The sequence below is a fragment of the Myripristis murdjan genome, chromosome 21 (genome assembly GCF_902150065.1).
Source record: "Myripristis murdjan chromosome 21, fMyrMur1.1, whole genome shotgun sequence".
NCBI classification, from domain to species: domain Eukaryota; kingdom Metazoa; phylum Chordata; class Actinopteri; order Holocentriformes; family Holocentridae; genus Myripristis; species Myripristis murdjan.
The window spans coordinates 33,855,157-33,878,132 of record NC_044000.1 but is presented as its reverse complement, the minus strand read 5'-3'; the positions used below and the strand labels follow the sequence as shown (position 1 = coordinate 33,878,132).

The following is a 22,976-nucleotide window of genomic DNA, read 5'->3' as shown; positions in this document are numbered from 1 at the left end:
TGTAGGATTTGGCGAGATTTGGAGAGAGTGAGACAGACGCAGGCTCTTCACATGGTGTTTTTCTTTTTTATTGTCCTTCACCCATGCGTGGAAGTGCAGTTTGTGCAAGATCGAATTGAAAACTATATTTACAAAAAATGAAAAATACAAAAAAAAGAGAAAGAAATCAAAGTAGAATTCTTCAACTTAACAAAACAAACTTAGGTCCAACAAACGAAAGAAAACGGACCAAAACTAGGCCCCCTGGCTCATGGGGCTCTAGCTGTTTCCGGCTTCCAGGCCCAAGCCACACTGCCGAGTGGAGCTTCTACCCCCGGTTTTATGCAGGAAGCCCCTCCTACAAGACAGCACCACAGTCAATATAAATCAATCAAGCACACCATACCACAGTAACACATATACATATTCCTGTGTACTTCTACCCAGTATTATGTCTACACTGACCCAGAAATATCACATTTCACCCCCTGTCTAGCCTGACAAAACACATATATAAAACTAAGGGCAAGACCCCCCTCTGAATGGGCCTACACATGGTACCTCCCGGGTCCCCCTTCCTATATAACCGCGTGGACCCCCCCACTTCTGGTTTGCCACTCTAACCAGGAACTGTATGGAGACAAAAAGGTACAGCAACCAACAAAGAACATACAAACAATTTGGAAACCCACAAATATTCCAATAAATGAGGGTTAAAATATTATGTGTGTTTAATGACTGTCAATGAAGAAATTAATGTTTATGAACCCCACATGCTTGTGAGCCATATGTCTTGCCAACTATATTTTAAATGTCACCTAGCACTAGTTAGCCATGCTAGCACAAATGCCAAACTGAAGGGCACACCATGAGGCCAAAATGCAGAAAAGAGGTGCAACAATGATGCCTACTACAACACAACACAAGTAACCACAATCCTACATGCCGGCCAGATGGAAAAAAAAGGTAGAACTGTGCGTCTCTTGGCTGTGTGTAGAAGCGGTGTGTCACCTACTTATTGCAGGCATGGGTTACCCCCATGACACTGACTATTACTGTTGTCATTATTATTATCATTATCATAAAGGGATGGCAAGGTGGCGAGGGCTTTATCTTTGACCAACCGGAACGGTGTTACTGACCAATCAGAATCAAGGATTTATTACTGTTAACTTAAACTTTTAAACTTTAAATCTTCACAAAGAATTGTTGGGGGAAAATGATTTTTTTTTTTTTTTGTTTTTACAGGAATATATTTATAATTCAAGTATATTTCTAACCTTGACACTTTGGAAAGGTCAGGCCCTGCTTTTTAAAACCAAACACTGGCAAACAGTGATGGCAAGAGTAGCAAATCAGTTCAGTTCAAAATCATTCATTTCAAAATCATTCCAAGTATTTATAGCCCACACACACACAGCAGGATGAAATGTTGTTTATCTCAGGGTCAAAGTGCTGAAAAAATAAACACTGACCGAATGCTTTACCTAAGCAAAACATAAATACCATGAATAGGACCATAATGAAAAATACTTGAGAAAATGTAGAGGTGTTGCATTCAGAATTTTGTCTTAACTAAGAGTGCATAACTATTAGCAGTAAAAATATAGTTAAATATTAACAGTAAATAGTAGCAGTTGATTAATTTTGGTAATTCATATATTCAAAACTCATCAGTAGTGTGTGATGTTGCATCTCAGTAGGAGCAGTGCAGCCTTCCTCCCTCTCACTTTATTCAAGTCTATTTGTATTTTTGAAGTGGAAATCTTCAGTTTGGCCAGAGGTGGCAAAAGTACTGACATTCTGTACTTAAGTAGAAGTAAAGATACTTGTGTGAGAAAAGAGTCTGGTAAAAGTAGAAGTACCAATTCAACTTCTTTACTCAAGTAAAAGTAAGAAAGTACATGCTCTGAAATGTACTTAAGTACAAAAGTAAAAAGTAAAAATGATTTTTTTTTTTACCATTAATGATACATATACCTTTTTTTGATAACTTTTTGACGAAAAAAAAAAGTTCAGGGCACACAAAACAGGAACATTTCCTCTTTTATTAACAACCTGCAAAGTGCTGTTACAGAGAATAAAAATCACACAACAGTCTAGTTTTGCTGCAAGCCCAGTTTGACACAATAATCAAGACTGAACTGACCAGAGGTCTTGAATGAGTACCTTGATAACAGCTTTGGTACTCTCAACACTGTACCTAACGTATATAACTTTTAACAGATTTTTTCTTGCTTCTGCGACTCTGTTTTGTCGTGTTGTGTGTTTTGTGCAGGGTTTCCTCCAGGATTTTTTGAAACTGTGGGGGAGGGCTTCAGCATTAATGTTAATAATTTTTACCATGGATCTTTTGTAGCACAGGGGAGATATGCTGCTCAAACACTCGGTATGTAGTGTTAGTGTATGTTTATGAATTGTAGAACATAATAAATTATCTTGAAGGAGTAGATGTTTACCAGTAAGTTTGACTCCAATAATTTAACAATATGTTAAATTATTATTTGTTTTAAAAATGTAAATTACTTATCGAACAGACCCAACAATTCAGCTACCAATGAATGAGCAGTAGTATGCATATGATAATATAGATTGAAAAATTAGCCAAAGTGATACCTCTTCTCTGAATAGACAAGCTAAGCCAGTGTGCTGCTGTTAGCCAGTGAAAATACAGCGGAGTGGCAAGTCTTCGCTTTGTTACATGAGCTAAGTCAGTGCGCTGCTGTAGCTGGAAAGTTTCTCTGCTTTTTGGACTCGTACGGTGTTGGTGTCGGTGTTGTAATGTTTTTCTTGGTGGTAAGGAGCCCGCCCGCCCCCACCAAAAAGAGAGAGAGAGGGAGAGAGAAGTAACGAGTCTGTTTTGACAATGTAAGGAGTAAAAAGTACAGATATTTGTGTTCAAATGTAGGGAGTAAAAGTAAAAAGTCGGCAGAAAATTAAATACTCAAGTAAAGTACAGATACCTGAAAAATCTACTTAAGTACGGTAACGAAGTATTTGTACTTCGTTACTTCCCACCTCTGAGTTTGGCACACAAATGTTCATCTAAATTTGAACAAAATGAGCTAAATGCTGCATGCAGTGTCTGTAGTTTCCCATAATGCTCCACTGTGCTCTCCAGAGGGGCCGGTGTCTAACAGTGGGAAAACATCTAACACAAGTTACTGTGCTAGTTTTAATGTTTTCATGGTGTTGCTCAGTGTCAGTCCTACACCTCCCTCTCTTTTTAAAAATAGTCTCTCTGAAAAAGTTTCACTCTTCTTTGAGATTTTGTGAGCCAGCATGACTTGACTCCCACACAGCGAGTACAGAGGTCGCTATCATGTCAAGTTCAACCTAACTCATATACAGTATGACACTGCCCCCAACAGGACTATTGATGCACAGTACATTTGTCAAATAAACAAAACAATTTGTTTTCCTATACAAATTCATTCAGCATTCTCGCACAATCAGATCACAGAAGTTGCTTGTACTTTTTTTTAATACAAATTTCTAATGAACATATTTTTAAATTTATTTCATGTTGTCATTTTGTGTTGTCTACTACTGTGTTTTCTTGCCTTTACTTTATTACTGTAATGTTTTTCATTTGCTCACTGGGTCGACACCTGTTGCCCACCTGTCTGGTGAGGAGTGTTGTTTGTTGTTGTATGTGTTTGTTGCTTGTCATCCCCTCTCTCTCCCCTGGCCTCCCTGTCTATCTCTGCTGTCAAATAAAGCAGGAATGCAAGAAAATTTCCCCCAAAAAAGAAAACATGAGTAACCACGGCCTTATTGTGACCATCGGAAGAAACTGCATTCACTTACATCATATTGGATGCAAATTTCCACAAGTCTTTTTTCATTTTTCTGTGTGATCTGTTCATCAGTGGACTTTATACAGGACAACTGGCTTCTACCTCAGATTCCCCTCCAGCACACCGACTCATTCAAATTTCATTTCATATGCTGGGTGCCTGGTGCAGAGTTTTGTCAGATCTGACTTCTTTTCCCTAACTCTCCCAGCATATAACAGATATATGGTAACATACCGCCCTCTAGTGTACCATTCTGTTATGACTAAACAGAGCATCTCCCTGCTGGTCTGTTTTCCTCACGGCTTCTACTGCTCAAATCCTGTGTTCATAACCAAAATGGAAACAATAAGAATAGCATTATGTGGCTCCACATCAGAAACTATATTATGTAACAAGGCTATTTGATCAGCTAGTTTGCTGTTGCTCCCTAGCAAGTAATCTTGCATATTTTATTGTAATCTTGCATCTTTCCCATATTATTTTTTATTGTCAGGTCTTATACATATTTAATAAGAACATGTGTACACTCCAGAGAAAACATGGCTAAAGTCCTGCAGACCTGTGTGACACATGTAAGGGATATACTTCAGCTCATCGAGACATTTTGGACAATTCTCTGTTTCCAGCTTTGTGGGACAAGTTTGGGGAAGGAAGGCCCTTTTCTGTCCCACCATGACTGAGCCCCAGTGCACAGAGCAGCTCCATGAAGGCGTGGCTGAAAGTAATCATTTCAGAGCCTTCACACCTTTATGATAATAGAATATATCCTTACTCTGCCAGTTCCTGAATTCCCTTATATAGGCATTCATGTACAAAACTGAGTCATGCAGATTTCCTTGTGTTTATTGTTTGTTGGAAAAAGCTTCCTTATAAATCCATAGTAATTGCCTCTGCTTTGGTGTACTTGTCTCCAGTCATACTAATTATAAAATCTCTTGCAAGACTGACATTTAAAAATATGCCAGCTACTTAAGCCTGCCATAATCTAAACAATTATGAGACAAACATCATATGAAGTAACCAAACACAAATCAGGCTTTAAAATCTTATGAAAGTGATTTGCATTGCTTTGGTTAAGTTATTTACAAACTGGTAGTCCCATGTCACATAACTTAACCGTCAGTTGTGGAAAAAAAGAAGATCTGAAAGTGGGATGTGATGCTGATAATCTGTCAGGCCACAACAGAATTATTTGGGACTTTAAAACTTAACTTTAAGACTTATATGTGAGAACGGACAAGAGGTTTGCATAGAATATTTATTTACTGTACATTTCATTTACAACAGGTTTCAACAAAACCCATTCATAGCATGTAGCCAGATCGCTCTCTGGTTATGAATCACGCCTGATGTCATCATGATTCGGCTCCGTCCAGCGCTCTTCTTCTTGAGCGGATCCGGGCACATTTTGGACAGTTCCTCGACACGAAGCAGGTTTTGTGGAAGCAGGCCTTGCACACTGGAACCAAAAGAAAGGTGCTATTCATACAGATTTAGACAGGTTACTCCCCTGATAATATTTTGTAACAGTAGTGGCTGTGTGTGCAGTTTTGGTTTTGGTGGCAGTGTAACCTTTGGCTCCACCTGTCCACTGCTGCAGTATGAATATGTATGAGAGGAACGCTGCCTGAGTCCAACACTAATACACAGAATATAATTTTAACCAAACTGTCCCTTGTCACAGAAGGTGCCCTGCTCTTTAACTCACAGATCATTTTAAACACATAGGCACTGAAACTACAGTTGGTGCATGAGAAAGACAAAGAAAAAAAATTGGAAATTGTCTGAGAAAAGTTTTAAATGCTACTAAATTCACTTAATGATTCAAGGATTCAGAGGGTTATTTTTTTTTAACTGGCTGAAGTTTATTTGATTAATCAGACAGCAAAACATTCTCAGAAAAGAACACATCACTTAATGTGTTGAAGTGAGCGCTCCTCCAGTTTCCTCCATGTGTATTCAGCCTCTAGTAAGCCTTTGTGTGACAATGCGCCTGGAAAGAGGAATATCCCCTGGTTTTCCCCTGATGTCACAGCTGTACATTTGTTCCCCTTTCACATCCTTACATGGATACATTTAGTTTTCAATTATTCAGAGACACAGAGCACCTCAAGTGAAATCAGCAAGTGTCTTTTCTTACCTGGACAGCGCTTGCATCTGTCCCTCTGAAAAGGAAAGAGGATGTCTCTCTCTCGGCAGAACTCACAGATAAAACCTCTGGCCAGACACAGCTGTGTGACACAAGTCAGGAAAAAAAACTGTCAAGAGAGAATGAAGCTTTGAAATCCACAAGTCATTCCTCCTCAAAATAAAATATTTACAGCGATGCTCCCGTTGATCACAAACTCTTGAACCGGTCTGGTGGTCAGAATTCGAATTATGTTTTTTTCCTCTCGCTTTTCAGTCTGTTTGTAAGTGGAAATAGCTGTGAATACTCATTATTTCTCAAGAAATGAGCACTCCTCACCTCCTCATCAGTGTTTGGCAAGTTACTTTCAAAATGGAATATATTTTATTACTTATATTTCTATTATTATATTATTATATATATTACCTATTACTGACATTTAAAAGTAATAAGATACTTTACAACATTACATTTTGTTTGAAGAAACACATTACTTTTTACACCACTTTTGCATTACTTTCATTATCATAAGCACAGAATCCCTATGGGTTTCTGTTAGTGGCCAAGAAGTTATTGCAGCTCCTAAATATTCCAGAGGGGGGCAGCATTGTACAGTAGTAGGTCCTCTATTAGTGGCATATGATGTTACTGCGGCTCGTAATTTTTCCAGAAGGAGGCGACATCGTGCAGTAGTAGGGCCTCGGTTAGTTAACAAACTGTCATTGCAGCTCATAATTATTCCAAAAGGGGGCGACATTGTACAGTAGAAGGGCCTCTGTTAGTTAATAACAGACTGTTTTGTGGCAACATGAACGGGCATGTTTCATAAAGCCTAAATAAATAAATGTTTACTTTGATTATAACACATGACTGGACATAAATGTGATAATATTACCAAAATTATACTAATAACACCTTATATTATTTATTTATTTAATTAGTAATACAGTACAGTAACATGTTTTTCTAACTTTTTATACAATTTTTGTAGCACGTCACCCCCAACACTGCTCTATACAAAGATAATAATAACAAATAACAATAAAATAACACATTAGAATTTATATATATATACACACACACTATATGTATATATATATATATATATATATACATACATACATATATATATATATATATATATATATATATATCTTCAGATTCTGTTGATCATCTTTCATCTCATTCCAGGTGACTGACCTCACAGCCGTCCACGTGCTCGGTGGCCGCCAGCAGAACGGCTCTGGCCAGCGGCACCAGCTGACCTTTCTTCAGCCGCAGGAAGTCGTCCAGGGAGAACAGGTGTGGCTGCTGGGTCAGGTGAGCGGGAAGCTGCTCAAACTCTTTCATCACCCTGGGAAATCAGCAGCACACACACACAAACACAGGGGCCAGACATAAAAAAAAATTAGACATACTCTTTACATAGCAAACATGCTGTTCATGGCCGTTTAGAGAGAGCGCTGTTTTGTAAAGTACATTTGCAATATTCCTGGAAAACTTTATTCCTACAAATATCTGACCATAATGAGTGTGTGTGTGTGTGTGTGTGTGTGTGTGAAAATGTTGTGTTTACCTGTCAGACAATCTGCAAGCTGTCAGGAGCTTCTTAACGCCCAGCAGCTGCTCCTGGAGCTCCTGGACAAGCAGAGAGTGAAGGAAGAATGGATGGGTGGAAGGAAGCAAGAGGGAGCGAGAAAGAATGAAACGATGTTGAAATGAATCAGTGTTGACCCTAACCCTAACCCTGAATCTGAAGTTGGAGGATGAAAGAAAAACCTAAATCCCCGCACAGATAGAAAACATCTGATCGTGCAGTCAACAAATGCACCATTTGGTTCTCAGGTGCTGCAGGCAAACTAGAGGGGGTAGAAACTCAGAGCTTCAACCAAAGAAATACAATGGGAGTAGAATGGACTTTCCCATTCAAATCAATCAGGATTTTACAGACTTAACGGAGGACAACCTTTATGGACAGATTATACAGAGGACTTTACGGCCCCAGTCAATGTCCGTTCTACTTCCATTCAGTTTCTGTGGCTTCAGCTCAGACTAAAACTGCAGTCGATGTTCTGCATGCAGTGGGCAGTGAAAGAGGTGAAAGTTCCTTGGGTTGTACAGTTCAAGACTGGCATCAAGAGTACTACAAATTCCTACTTAAGTACAAGTGCTTTTACTCTGCTGGTATTTGACTGCAGTAGAAGTAGAAGCACTGTTCCTCTGCTGGTATCTGACTGCAGTAGAAGTAGAGGTACTGTTCCTCTCCTGGTATCTGACTGCAGTAGAAGTAGAAGTACTGTTCCTCTGCTGGTATCTGACTGCAGTAAAAGTAGAGGTACTGCTCCTCTGCTGGTATCTGACTGCAGTATAAGTAGAAGTACTGTTCCTCTGCTGGTATTTGACTGCAGTAGAAGTAGAAGTACTGTTCCTCTGCTGGTATCTGACTGCAGTAAAAGTAGAGGTACTGCTCCTCTGCTGGTATCTGACTGCAGTATAAGTAGAAGTACTGTTCCTCTGCTGGTATCTGAGTGCAGTAGAAGTAGAAGTAGTGCAGTAAAAATGTCCTGCAGTAAAAGTCCAAAGTGTCTCATGTCAAATGTCCTGGCAGTAAAAGTGACTGAGCTCCTTTTTCCAAACAGTAACTGTGTTAGCTGGGATCTTTTCCATGCAGTTAGAAAAGGAGGAGAGAACACGCTGCACACTGCATGCCTTTAAAGGGGCATTACGCTCAACTGTTGAGTCTACATGGTTCTCGTCTTCCACATTTTTCCCACATTTTTTTGCCAGTTGAGTCTAAAGGGTCCTTGCTTTTTCATGGCGCAGCTTTTATTGTGAAAGTTGGAAAATGACAAAAAGTAGCACCAACAAAGTATGGTCATCTTCTCATCTTTGCTTACTGAGATTTTATTGTGAAAGGTTCCACACTCTGTCATTGATCATTTGTTCTCTGTAATGGATCTGGTTTAAAATGTAGTGAAGGACAAAACTCGCAGCAAAAATGTATTACTGACTTGAAAAAATACTCAAAAAAGTACAAATACCCCCAAAGCTACTCACTTAGAGTAACATGAGGAAATGTAACTTCCACCTCTGCTTTGAAGGCACCTGCATCGTGTGGCAAACAAACAAGACAACAAGAGTTTGTCTGTAATGCAGAAAACCTGAACAGTGTCTCGGCCCGGTTGTTGAGTGTGATCGCTTGTCTCACATCAAACGAACCGCACCAGGGGTGGAAACACACCAGAGATTGATTCAGTTGGACCAAACAACGCATGTGCTCTCAGTTTCTCTTCTTTCAGTCTTTTCAGCCATGGTGCCTTTCACACTGCTCACACCAAGTACCCACTTCTTCTTCTTCTGTTTATTCGAAACAACCCCAAAAACACATCACTTCCTGAGCAGCAGTGAAGAGCTAATAGACACCGAACGAACTGAAAAAGCTCTGTGAAATCGCTGTAGGTTGGGTCTCTGCTGTGTCATAGCAGTCAGACTGAGAACCAAACATTTATGATTCTCAGCGCTGTCCTTTATACAGAACTCACCCTGAACTTCTCCAGCTCTCTCACTCGGCTGTACAGCGTCTTGCCGACGGAGGTCAGGTCGAACAGCGGCTGATGCCAAACCGAGTCCAGCAGCCGCCTGGAGAAATCACTCACAGGGTACCTGCAACATGAAATATTATTACTGTGTCTGATGTGCTGCTTATCCCACTGAGCTGTGCTGTACGCTTCTTAAATTATTTCCTTGTGAATAGATTAGCTATTTAACCGAATTTTATTTAAAGTTAATCGTTACGTTATTTTAATTGTATGTAATAAAAAAGTGCTGTAGTATTAAAGGTATGCAGCTGAATTATTAGCAATAGGAACTGTAATAATGTTATTCAGAAATAACAAAAATCAGTAATCATACTTTCGTGATCTCTGAGGGAAAACTGGGTCAGTTACAGCAGCTAAAATTGTCACAAGAAGGATATATACGTAAACAGAAGTGAAATTATAAGAAATAGAAAAGTTCATATACATACTTGCATACTTACATACATACATATGTACATATATGTAGGTAAAAGTACGTGCATTAATCCTAGATTTGTGCTAATACAAAATGTGCATTAATCCTATAGTAATATTACAACAATATATACAAAGTAAGAAATTGAGAATATGTAAAAAGTCTGCCTATATACACCATATATACACAGGGATATGGCTTTATTGAATTGTTGTAAAGTTCTACAGGTGTATTATTGGTGTTATTGTTATTGTTATCATCATTATTATTATTATTACCTGCTGAAGTCCCAGTGGGCCAGAATTCGACCTGGGATCACAGACTCAGATCCGCTGTGGCAGCAGTCACAGAAATATCTGTCAAAGCAGTTAAGAGTTAGATAATAATCTGAACTAACTGAGGTATTTGGTGTCATATTTTGTCTAAACCCATCAGTGCTATAGATTTAAGAAAACACACCTGTCCTCTTAACTGGACAGATTTTTACATAATCATCATGTATCAGGTATTTGGTGTCATATTTTGTCTAAACCCATCAGTGCTATAGATTTAAGAAAACACACCTGTCCTCTTAACTGGACAGATTTTTACATAATCATCATGATACACTAAAGACTTCGCAGCTTTAAGTTTATTAGCTGTTTTTTGCCTTTGCACTGTCCTGACTGCAATGAAAATCTGCCACATACTTGCCCAGGTATTCACAGTATCGCAGTTTCTTGATGTATCCTGGTGGCAGAGAAACAGGATTCAGATGTGATGCATAACGGCGAGTTCGTCTAACAAATTAACACTTCTGTCTGTCTGGCTGCCAGTTTCTCAGAGACTCATTATTTTCTTCCTGCAGTTTGTTTTCTGCTCACTGAGGCATCCTGTTGAGGCCGTCCAGCCACAGTTTGCCACAAACGTGGGTGAGATGATGTAACGTTGTTTCATAACAACCATAACCAGATTTGACTGGACAGGGAAATATTCTCATAACGATAACCCTCGTTTTTCCAGCCTGTTGCAGACAATAATTTGACTCCAGAACAGCTACAATGAACTGACCTCAGTGCTGTTAAATGCTATGATTTCCAGTGCATTTGACCATGTAACGATGATTCATGCTCAGCTATGTCTTAGTATTCATATTATTTTTTACTGTATTGTATTGTATTTATTCAGTGTGCTAGAATCAATGAAGACAAACAAATCAAAACTCAGTCTGGCACTTTTTTCTCTTTCCCTTTTTAAAATATTTATTCCACCTCACCCTTACAGCTGAGGATGCTCACACACAGCATGAAGATATGAAGCTGCTCTTTTAGCCTTGTACTCAGTATGAGGTTGCCAAATTTCCCCAAAGTTCCTGTTGCTTTCCTTTTATACTATAATAAATTTTATCTAAAGATATGAAATTAGAAAGCTCATTTAGCCAATAGTATATTGTTGGCAAATGAGTAGATTTCCATTAATGCAATGTACTTCCTTGTAGAAATCAAATCTATGTATTTTTGCAATTTCTCCTCTACCTCTCTCCATAGTGAATGAAAATGCAGTTTAAATGCAAATACAAATGTTGAGTTGTGAAAAACAATGCTGTCTATCATGTCGCTATTTAAATGTAATAAACAATAATAATAATACTAGTGATAATCATAACAGATGCTGCTGAGAGCTGGTTACTCACTGGGCTCCAGCTCGGTCCCACAGCCTGCACACAGGAAGTGCTGCAAGGCCACTGCCTCGCTGCGTCTGGACGGGAGGAAACTGTGTCAGAAGATTGTCAAATGCATAAAAAGTGTTTAAAAAACAAAAAGTGTTGAGACAAGTTTCCCCTTGTACTATGAACTCCAGTTTTGTGAAGTCCATTCTTGGCAAGTCTTAACATATCAGGTTTTTGTGAAGTCACCGCATGCCAAACTTTGTCAAGTTCTGTCATGTCAATTTTTGCTAAGTTTAGTCTCGTCAGCAGAAATCGAGTCTTCTCAAGTTCTGTGAACTCTTTGCAAGTCTCATTAAGTCTCATAAAGACAAATCTTGTCAAACCAAGTCTTGTCAAGTCAAGTCATGCTGGTCTGCTCTTGCTGGTCACGTCCAGTCTGGTGTGGTCTGGTCCAGTCCATTCAGGACTGGCCTGGTCTGCTAATGCGCTTCTGGTTTTGCTTGTCTAATCTGGTCTGGTCTAGTCTGGTCTGGTCTTGTCCATTCAGGTGAAATCAAGTATTGTCAAGTTCTGTCAAGTCTTGGTTAAGTCTTGGAAAGTTAATGTTAAGTTATCATCACATCTTATCTCATTTTATCTCATAAAGTTTTTTTTTTTTTTTTTTTAAGATTATCTGCTTTTATTTGACAGTCACAGTGGAGATAGACAGGAAAGGCAGGGGAGAGAGAGGGGATGACATGCAGCAAAGGACCTGAGGTCGGATTCAAACCTTGGTTGCTGCGATCGGGACTAAGCCCTGGTACATGGTACGTTCTCTCGATGAGCCACCAGTGCGCCCCATCTCATAAAGTTTTTTGAAGTCAGTTCTTGTCCTTTCACATCAAATCAAGTCTGGTCCAGTCTGGTCTAGTCTGGTCCGGTCCATTCTGTTGTGGTTTGGTTCAATGTGGTCTTGTGGGCCTGGTCCAATCTGGTTCAGTCTGGTTTAGTCTATTCCAGTCTGGTGCAGTCTGGTCCAGTCAGGTCCAGTCCGGTCCAGTCTTGTCCGGTCTGGCCTGGCAGCAGACCTGTGTGTTGGCTGAACAGTGAAGATGATCTGGAAGCGAGGTGGAGCCCAGCTCAGCGTTCCTCTCATCCTGGTCCTCAGTCTGATCTCCTCAGTCAGGCTGCCACTGCTCACCACAACTCCTGCTGTGCCTGGCAGCTGTGAAGGTGGAGGGAAGGGGTCACATAGGGCCGGAGAGCAAGGCACTAATACTGCCAGGGTTAGGGGTTCCACGCCCACTGGGACCAAAACGGTCAAAAATATCTAAACTCACAGTGCTGTTGAGATCCTTGGACAAAAGCTTCCATTAGCAAGGATGAACTTTGTTTACAGTGCAACAAGCCTCCATCTTAACAACTCATAAAGGCATATTCAGTTTTAAAATCTTGTTTTCCTACAAATAAGGTAAAAAAAAAACAAAAAACAAAAAACTGAGATAATCACACTTGTTTCCAGTGCTGGAGCTGAAAAATCCTGGGATAAATACACTGAAACAAGGCAGAATGAGGAAGATAAGCCATCAGGATCAAGGAAATGACACATGATTCAAGAAAAATTCTGGAAACAAATTAGAAACAAGTGGGGTTTTCTCATCCCACTGACAGATTTTTAACTTGTTTGAAGAAGAACAAGATTTGAACACTGAAGATGAGACTGAATGCCTTGTTTACATGAATTTGTGTGTGTGTGTGTGTGTGTGTGTGTGTGTGTGTGTGTGTGTATGTGTGCAATAACTCACAGGGGATATATCTGTTAGCTGTAGCTGTTCTCACCTCCTGCAGCGAGGAGCGGAGGCTGTGCCGGCCACACCGAGGCTTCTGGGAGGGAAGCCAGCTCCTCCTGAAGACCAACACCAGCTGCTGGGCCAGCCGCTCCACGTCGCCGTGCAGTATGGGACACCGCAGGGACCTGGGGCCGGGAACAGCGGATTGACTCAAATGTAAGGAAATCGGAGCAAATGTGCACATACAGAGACGCAAGTTGAATATTTTGTGTTCGCCGTCTTTCTTACTTTGTGAGGAAAGCTCTCTGTATCAGTGTGTCTTCCACTCCGCAGTCTGAAATTAAAACACAGAGTAAAAGACTGAGAGTTGCCATGTTTGAGTGCCATGCTGAAATATCTACCTTCAGGGAAATTATTCCTGCAGTGAGTAGTGAGACACCTTGTTCTCCTTTGCTGCAGAAATTCCTTGGTGACACTTTTCACTCTGGTTTTATCCCAGATATTCACTTATATAAACACATTGGCAGAACATAAGAATACTGTAATAAATACGTTTTTTAGTGCCTCGATGCACAAAGTGTCCACATTTCAATGAGATCTGGCAGGGATACTGTGTCCCCTCTGCTCTGCAGTATTAAGGGCTTTGACACTAAATTAATCGTATTCTTATCTTCATGCTGTGTCTTTGTGCTGAAAACTATCAATACACACTTATGTCATATTTTGCTGTTGTTGTTATTGTGTGAAGCAGTTTGTGTCACATGTATTTGTATGGTGTGCTATATAAAAAAGTTGATTGAAAAAAGTTTAAGATTAAAAATATGAATAGCTCTGCTTTTTGTTATTGATTTTTTTTTTTTTTTTTGCCATTTTATGCAAAATGACTGAAGTGTCTACACATCCAAAGTGCACAGCCTCCAGCGACTTTCATTCATTTCATTAAAAGGGTTCCTCTAAGCGTGAAATGTGGCAAATATTATGCTGCAAGTTGGTGGAAGCGACATCACCCATCATGAAACTTTATGAGGGAGTTTCCTCGAGGAACCGACTGGTTTCTCAGTTTGAAGAAATCCTACATGTTCCTCACAGTCTTTTCACTTCTTAGGCTCATACAGTTTGTTTATTGTTCAAAGGCAGAACGATATGGTAAAAAAAAAAAAAAAAAAAAAAAAAAAAAATCTTAATGACATTGTTTTGACAGGGATCATTTTTATTCTCACTGAGAGAAATTGTTAAAATGATGATGACCTGATTGTTGCTGGAGAACTGTACTGCTCAAACATGTTTTAAGGGCACCTCTCGTGAAGGTATTTTGTCACACATTTTTATCTTTATCAAAACAAAAAACAAAACAAAAAAAAAAAAACTTTTGATGGCGCACTTGGCCATACTGGCAGCTTCAATAACATTTCAATTAATTGTGTTGGAAGCCATAAAAACACTTACTCTTACTTGAACAAATGAAACTTGTGCTACAATTATTGTATTTTACTCCATTATGGTTCATTTTATATTCTGTGTGTACGTTTAAAGTCATTTTACCTTCGAAGCCACTGTCAGTGGAGAGGACGGAGACGCTCTTTGCATGGTGCTCACTTGGAACACCTCCTGGTTTCTCTTCTTCTTCATGTATTTTTATTTCTGCTGCAGAACGGTATGTGTTCCTGTGGGATCGCGGCACATCTGTATGTATAAAGTCATTTTCTGACCCGTCCTCATGGTCATGTGTGTGTTTGGAGTCACTGCCACTGCAGCACTGTGTGTGTTTGCACGTGTGTGTGTCCGCCTCAGGCCTCCGTTTGCCTTCAGGCGAGCGTCTGTGTGTGTGTTTGCCCGTCCTGCAGCGTGTGTGTGTGCCCGTGTTGGTGGAGGTCAGCTGATCGAGGCTTAGCGTCCACTTGACCCCTTCCAGAACCTCCAGCACCATGTCCACCACAACGAAATGAGCATTTTCCTACACACACACACACACACACACACACACACACACACACACACACACAAGAACACTCATTTAGAGGCTGTTCCAACCTGGTGTTAACAACCATCCTGAGGAATCCAAACACAAATGGACAGCTGTCAGTCCGTCTGTTCACACCTGGCATTAACATGCACCTCACCTGCCCACCTGTGATTGGATCTAACTTTCCCGCTCTATATGCAAATAAACACGTATCATTTCAGAGAGTCCTTCTCAACCCGATCACCTTCAGCTCAAATTATTGGATGATTCCAGCATCTCTCAGAGGGTCAGGTTCTCCGCTAAGGTGGATAAATCAACCTGGAATATTTCTGTGGTATTCCTGTAGGAACTGCAACCAACACATTCACACTGCCGCCTGTAATCTTTCTGCTGGGGCGCGAAATTTAAGAACTGCTGCTGCCTCCGAATTTTATATGGAAGAAAATACCAGCTGCATGCTGTCAATACATATTTTAGAGACGCCCCACATTTCTTGCCTCATGTTTTTAGAGGAGCTCCTGTCTTATTCAGCTTATTCAGCTGCTGGACAGAGTCAGCTCACATATTTTCTCTGTTGGAAAAGTCTGGTTGGTGTCGGGGTGTTGGGCTGGACAAGACAGAGGCCATCAGGTGAGTGGGCGGTCCTTTAATCCGTCCTGGGTCACATGTTTGTTTACACCTCTAATGCGATGTGGACAAAAGCGTCCCAGACCTCCAAACGTGTCCTGAGATCTGATCACTCAAGCCGCTTCGCTGCTGTTTCCACCTGAACTGAGAGGAGTCAGCTTGTATCCGAATTTCTCAATACGGATGTTAACACCAGGTGTGAACAGCCTCTTAATGTCTTGACATTTGCCAGGTGTACAGATGTGCCTTCACATGTTCCATGTGTCACACAGTACATTTGCATCACACACCTTCTCCAGATCACAGCTAGTCTTGAAGATGTCTGCAGTGCATTCTGGGATATGACTGGACCCCCTGTCAGTACTGTTTGGCTGCTGTGTCACTGAAACAGAATACACACACACACACACACACACACACACACACACACACACAAATATCAAAGTAATTATTAGAATTATTATTATCGTAACTATTAATAAAATCATCAACACTCTGACACATCCAGCAGGTGAGTTCATCCTGTCCTACCTGGTCTAGGTGGGACATCAGAGCCGCTCAGGCCACGCCCCCTGCAATCCTCAGCCAATCCCTGCTGTCCCCTGAACGGCAGGTGGAGGCCGGCGCTCAGGAACCAGCTCAGATTGGACGAGAGGGAGATGCCCCGCGACTTCCTGTCCTCCTGGCTCAAACAGGAAGTGTGATGGGGGATTGGCGCCGCGGCCGGCTTCCCCACATTCAGGACCGTCCCGTGTTGACTGGAACCCGGAGACGCTGCGGCCGCAGAGCCCACGAGCACAGAGTGAGCACTGCGAGGAGAAAAGTGGCACTTTAGTTCAGCCTGTTCACATGATGATAAAATGTAGAAGAAAACTGTTGCGCTAAAAACACAGAAAAGAGAAAAAAACACTAATTTCTTTGGGTGGGTCAAAAATCCCCAAAGAGGCTTCTAAACACCACAACTCAAAGCAAAAACCAGAACACAGATCAGCAGACAACAAAGAGAGCAAACACACAGCACAGTTGCAGGAATTTACAGGAGTTTAATGATGAAGAAATAAATGATAACAGACACATAACAGGATGTTACATGATGGGAAGTGGCCAAACAGCAACCAGCATGAGGTCACAGTGAGGGAGATGACATACACGCACCATTTCCTCTAAATGTTCAGGTACAATATGGGGAGACAGTGTTTGTTAGGCCACATACAATGATTTAATGCATAAATATATAAATTAGGTAAAATATTAATTTAAGGTACATTTTAAGTTGAGTAACCTTGAAATTATGTAAGTTTTGTAGGATTGTGGATATGAGAATTAGTAGTTACAATAAAGGAACCAGACTGCTCCATACAAGGTGAAAACCACAAGGAGACAAATAAGTTCCTGATTGTCAAAGGGACAAAAGCTGCACCTTAGGGGCCCCAGTTTCAATCTTCTGGACCGCAAAAGGGTACATTTTTGCGCTTAATTTTGTGTGAGTGTGTGGAACCAGTGCCATCACTCTGAAGAACCATTTCTAGGTTCCAGTTAGCATCTTTGTTTTTCTGTATGGAAATCTAATTGCCAAAGGTACCGAACTGTTCCCGCAACCTCAGAGCTCTCGTCTATCGCACTGCACGTAAAAAATAAAAATCTGTGCGTATCGGGAGGCTAGAGGGATCATTTACCCTCCTTCATATAATCACCTTGAGGCTGAAGGCCCATCCTTCTCGCGTCCGTGCCAGGAGAGTGAGCGGCGGCGGCAACGGCGGCAGCGGCGGGAGATGACTGGACTGCTCCTGGGAAGGTAGAAGTTTTCGACTTCCAGATACTCCCGGCTCCTACAGTCTGGAGGTCTGACACTCTTTTTTCTGGCTTCCCCACTGTTATCACCCTCATCTTTGTGATTTGTGCCAACATTGCTACCGCCCTTGTGACAGCTCCTGTGTTTCTGACTGAAGGTGTTGCTGGTTGGAGTGGTGGCATGGTGTTTCTTGGACTGGGAACGCTGGGAATGCCTTAAGGCGCGGTGATGTGTTTGTCTTGTAGCAGTTGGCTGCTGATGGGAGAACGTGGTGTTGGTTGGTTCTCCGGAGGGTTCTGAGACCGGCAGAGGGAGAAGTGTGATCGATCTCACAGGGGAACACTGCTGATTAGTGGTGGACAAATCCTCTGTCGTGAAAAAGACAAAGAGAGAGACGACATGGAGAAGGAAGAGATGATACAAATTCACAGACACAAACAGGATCTATGGTCTATTTCTTTCAACATAGTCTTGAAGGTTAGTAAAATTAGTCAAAAAAAATTTATTTTAAGTCATATTCTTGTTTTAGTCCTAAAAGGAAATTCCAACATTTTGGGCAAAATCCCCTTTTCCCCAACTTCCCTAAACTGAGACCAGATGTTGGACACCATTTCCACCTCTGTACGTCCAGTGGTTCAGTTCCTATGGCAGCATTTCATGTTAGCTTAGCATAAAGACTTGAAGTCTATGGGAGTCGTTAGCCTGGCTCCGTCAAAGTGAAAAAATAAACCTAAGCTAACAGGAAATGCTACCCATAGGAACTGAACCACACCAGAGGTGAAAATGGTGTCTAACATCTTGGACTTTCCCCAAAACGTTGCGTGGGAGCATTCCTTTAAGTAAATGTGAAATAACTAATGATTATCCTACATTATCCTTTAAATGAGGGACGTCTGCACTCTAAAACCTTTTGCTGAGATCTCTTGGGTTTTGAAGAATGCTCATCCTGTTACAAAGGAGTTCTTCAAAGGTCTTTGCATGTGTTGCAACTCAGTGTTTTCAAGCTGATAAATCCCTGAAGGTTTATCAAAGCTCTTTAACTTGCTCTGGAGCCTACCTGATGTTGTCAGAGCTACAGACTCAGCAGAGTCCACAAACCAGGTGGTGTAGCCTGATCTGTGGAGAGGAGACGGCACTGTACCTCGACAGCTTTCCATCTGCAGAGAGGAAGCAGAAGAAGAAGAGAGAGAGGGAAGGATCGACAGAGAGAAGGAGTGGAGAGAAATTATGATGAAAAGTCAGCAGTGAAATCAGCTGTGCTGCAAACTTCCTCCATGTGCAACACTTCTTCCTGTGCTAGTGGCTAAACGGGCAAACTGCAAAACTGAAATTAAAGTGTAAATAAGGGAGTGGTTTTCTGCCTTATACACCTCAGCCATCATGTCGTTTATCCCTGATTTGTTAGCATTTTCAAGACTTCCACAACAGAAAATGTAGAACCAGAAGGTAAATGGTGTGGTTTTAAGAGCTGTGGTGATTCTCTTCATCCTTTTGTTGTTTTGAACAAAGAGAACAGATCGGATAAAGAGATGGATGAGGCAGCTCCTAACCAGCAGATGGCTAGGATTATTCTAGTGGTAAATTTATCAGGCAAAGCCACGAAAAGAATGTCCAGCTATGTATTTAATGTGGTGCAGTGTTCACTTTTTGTCAACAAAATAATGATTTGAGGTGGAAAACTGTAGCAGAATTCACTGGATGTTTTGTTTAAGAGAAAGTACTACTACTGCCATCCTGTGGCATCACTAGGCTGTTTTAGTCGATATTTTGTAATTAGCACGGAATGTTAATTTACTGTAAAAAAAAAAAAAAAAAATTACAGAAAGATGGCTTGCACTCTCAAAGCTTCTCCTATGCTGTAGTTTCAATGTTTTAAGAGATAGAAATAACAATTATTATTATTATTATTATTAAATCCGCTAATATAGAATTTGGCATACAGAGGGTTAACGCCAGGTCGCTACACTGTCATTCACCCAACGAGCTTCAGCTGAGTGGTCAGTGCAAAACTACAGAGTTGTCATTGACAACTCTGTAGTTTCATTTTATATACAATGGGTTGCTTTTGAAATTTGAGTCTGGTTTATAGTGGAGCATACAGAGGGCTCGGTCCCTAATACAAGAGGTAATGTGAGCTAGTTGTCTGTCTCACTTGTATTTATTTTAGTCTGAAATAACATGAATGAAACTTGAGATGTCAGGGGATAAGCAGGTAGGTAGTCATGGATTTTGTGTTTCTTGTGTTTTGTTTGGTCATGTACAGTACAGACCAAAAGTTTGGACACACCTTCTCATTCAATGCGTTTTCTTTATTTTCATGACTATTTACATTGTAGATTCTCACTGAAGGAATCAAAACTATGAATGAACACATGTGGAGTTATGTACTTAACAAAAAAAGGTGAAATAACTGAAAACATGTTTTATATTCTAGTTTCTTCAAAATAGCCACCCTTTGCTCTGATTACTGCTTTGCACACTCTTGGCATTCTCTCGATGAGCTTCAAGAGGTAGTCACCTGAAATGGTTTTCACTTCACAGGTGTGCCTTATCAGGATTAATTAGTGGAATTTCTTGCTTTATCGATGGGGTTGGGAGCATCAGTTGTGTTGTGCAGAAGTCAGGTTACTACACAGCCGACAGCCCTATTGGACAACTGTTAAAATTCATATTATGGCAAGAACCAATCAGCTAACTAAAGAAAAGATGAGAACAAACCAACTCCTGCAGAACTACAGACCACTGGATTTTACTTCCTCTGGACGCCACTTTGTGTGTTGTGTGCTTTACCTGCCTTGTACTGAAATCTCAGGTGGTTCAGTTTGTTCAGGTTTTGGCGGGCCTGTCCTGTTGTGTGTTGGATCCCCGCCGCTGCCGGCTCTCTCACTATATATAACATAACGTCCTCATTTGGTCAAACAGCATGGATTTGAAGTTGGACGTTGTCCTCTGTCCAGACAGTGAGCAGAGCCCTGATGTACTCATCTGACCAGGATGTTCTCCATTTCTCTTTCCTCTTTTATGTTTCTGCTACAAAGCGAGCTGCTGCACTGACATCTGGACTGATCAGCTGCACATCGGCCAGTTAGGTAAGCCCCACCCACCAGCCTTAGCCCCGCCTCAGAGCTCGGTTAGCCCTGTCTGGCCCATAGGGATTCTCTGGACCATAAGCAGCTGGAAACTGGCCCCGACAGCCCCACCGAGGAGCCAGCAGAGACCGAAAGAGACCATGGAAACGCAATTAGCACACCCACGTTTGGCATGACAGTGGAAAGTAACTTAAATTGGAATTTCCCCTTGTGGGATTAATAAGGTGTACTTACTTACTTACTTACTTAATGTCGCCCTCTCGAGATGGGAACACACATTTTTATAGCTGGAATAATCTGAATTCTGCAGTTTTCTCCTCTCTGTCCAAACTGAGGACAGGAGATGAGATGAAATGGACGGTAATTTAAATTTCAGAGCACAGAGAGGATTTGCATGCAGGGATCTGTCTCACGTCACAGAGGTGGCTTCCAGTGAGTGAGTGTGACGGGACACTGGGGCTCGAAATGTGAGCTTGTGGGTATGGGACGGCGGCCTCTCTGACTTGCACAGTTTGCCTTCATCTGTTCAGCTTTACCACCACAGCTGCTGACGCCTGACTAAGACCACAACCTGCTGTTCAGCCACATGTGAAATTGGACTTGAAATGTCACCGTGGTATCGACATTTCTCATTTGAATAGCAGCTCAAGCTTGCATCCACCCAGCATTTCTTGAGAGGGTGGCATTTCAACACCTTCTTCATATCAAAAAGTGTTGCCATGACCAACAGTGCTATAATTACATTTTGAGTATTTACAGTCAGCATCAGCGTTTTCAGTAATAGCTGATGCTGTATTAGAGATAGAGTCAGTAAAGGGATATTTCAACAGGGCGCAGTAATAAAGAGTAAATATAAAATGTTAATCAGAGCAGTAAACACTCTGAAGATACATCAACATAGCCCAGAATTTTTTTTTTTAAGGGACATGCTCTACAGAATCTGTAGGTAACTTTTGAGGGCAAAATATCACTTAAAATTTGTAAAACATTTCAGTTTGAGAGGTTGACTGGCTGGTGGAGCTTCCTGCATGAATGCAGAATGGCAGAAACTGATTGTGAAAGATAAAACAAATCTTAAGATCAACTGATTAATAAAGATATTTATGATTTTGTTATGATTTTGTTGTTTGGGTCAAGAAACAGATTTATCATGTACTGTATCAGATAATGTAGGTAATGCACAATATTCATGTTTAACAAACAAAAACAAAAACAAAAAACAAAAACAGAGAGCTGACAAAGTAAAGCACCATCCAGTGATGAAGCGCGCGACTCAGACCCCAAAATATTCAGACTAACTCACCATTTTGTGGAGTCGCACTGAAGGAAGGCAGAGGAGAAAGTAGTTGGAGCTCGCGGGGACTGAAACCGCTCGTCAGCTGCCAGTAAGAGTCAACAGAGACAGGAAGAGAGGCAGCTGGCCATCAGCACTTCCTGTATTTAACGCTGGCGTGCGCTCTCTGTGGTTGAGCAGGCAGAGCCGATTCCCCAAAAACACACAGAGGCCGAAACTCTGATCTGACTCCAGCGGCTGAGCGCACAGCGAGCGCCTTGTCACAAATAAATACTCACAAATAAGTTCTTTGCACCCTCTCATCATATTTTTTTCACTTAAGCTGGCACTTACTAATAACTTACTGACTTACTAATAAGGAAAGGGAAAAACTGCATTTATTCATTTAATATCAAAATGCACCCTTTAATCATCATAACTATAGAAACCTTTCTTTCTTTTTCCTTTGTTTGGATTTTGCCTTTTTTATGTTTACTTATATTTTTTTTAATTTTATTTATTCATTTATCAATTGCTTTAATCATTTATTGATGATTATTTTTAGATTTTAATATTTTATTTTTTAGATTTTTATTTCTATTTTCTATTTTTTATTTTTATTTTTTATTTTCATATTTCTTTATTTGTTTATTAATTTATTTATTTTTCATTTAATTAAATTTTTTTTGATGGGATGAAACTTGAACTTGATTGATGTGGTAAAATTTGGCTGTTTTCTGTGGCAAATTATTAGAGAAATCACAGAAAAAATAGACCGTAAATAACACTGAGCAAGGAAATAAATTACTGACTAAAAGAACCAATAAATAAATAAAATAAGAATAGGAGAAATTGGGATTAGATCAATACACTCAACCAAGATGGTCAACACAT

At 40.7% G+C, this 22,976-nt stretch overlaps 1 protein-coding gene across 1 annotated transcript; it reads right to left on the bottom strand.

Moving 5' to 3' along the window:
* Positions 1-5,042: 5,042 nt before the first annotated feature.
* On the bottom strand, positions 5,043-22,174 carry rubcnl (rubicon like autophagy enhancer). The gene is made up of 17 exons (XM_030080795.1): positions 22,113-22,174; positions 18,778-18,877; positions 17,623-18,088; positions 16,460-16,737; positions 16,219-16,310; positions 14,881-15,292; positions 13,627-13,672; positions 13,388-13,523; positions 12,637-12,773; positions 11,594-11,658; positions 10,611-10,650; positions 10,200-10,277; positions 9,450-9,570; positions 7,484-7,545; positions 7,108-7,261; positions 5,920-6,010; positions 5,043-5,238 (listed from the first exon to the last, which is right to left on the bottom strand). Exons 1-17 carry the CDS (start codon positions 22,113-22,115, stop codon positions 5,135-5,137), a joined length of 2,385 nt encoding a protein of 794 aa, XP_029936655.1. The 5' UTR covers positions 22,116-22,174; the 3' UTR covers positions 5,043-5,134.
* Between the last annotated feature and the right edge of the window lie 802 nt (positions 22,175-22,976).

Excerpts from the sequence above, each read along its gene's own strand:
- rubcnl (XM_030080795.1), bottom strand. Across the intron at positions 12,774-13,387 it reads TCCGCTCCTCGCTGCAGGAG|CTGCCAGGCACAGCAGGAGT; the intron begins GTGAGAACAGCT and ends CCACCTTCACAG. Across the intron at positions 9,571-10,199 it reads GCCCACTGGGACTTCAGCAG|GTACCCTGTGAGTGATTTCT; the intron begins GTAATAATAATA and ends TTCATGTTGCAG.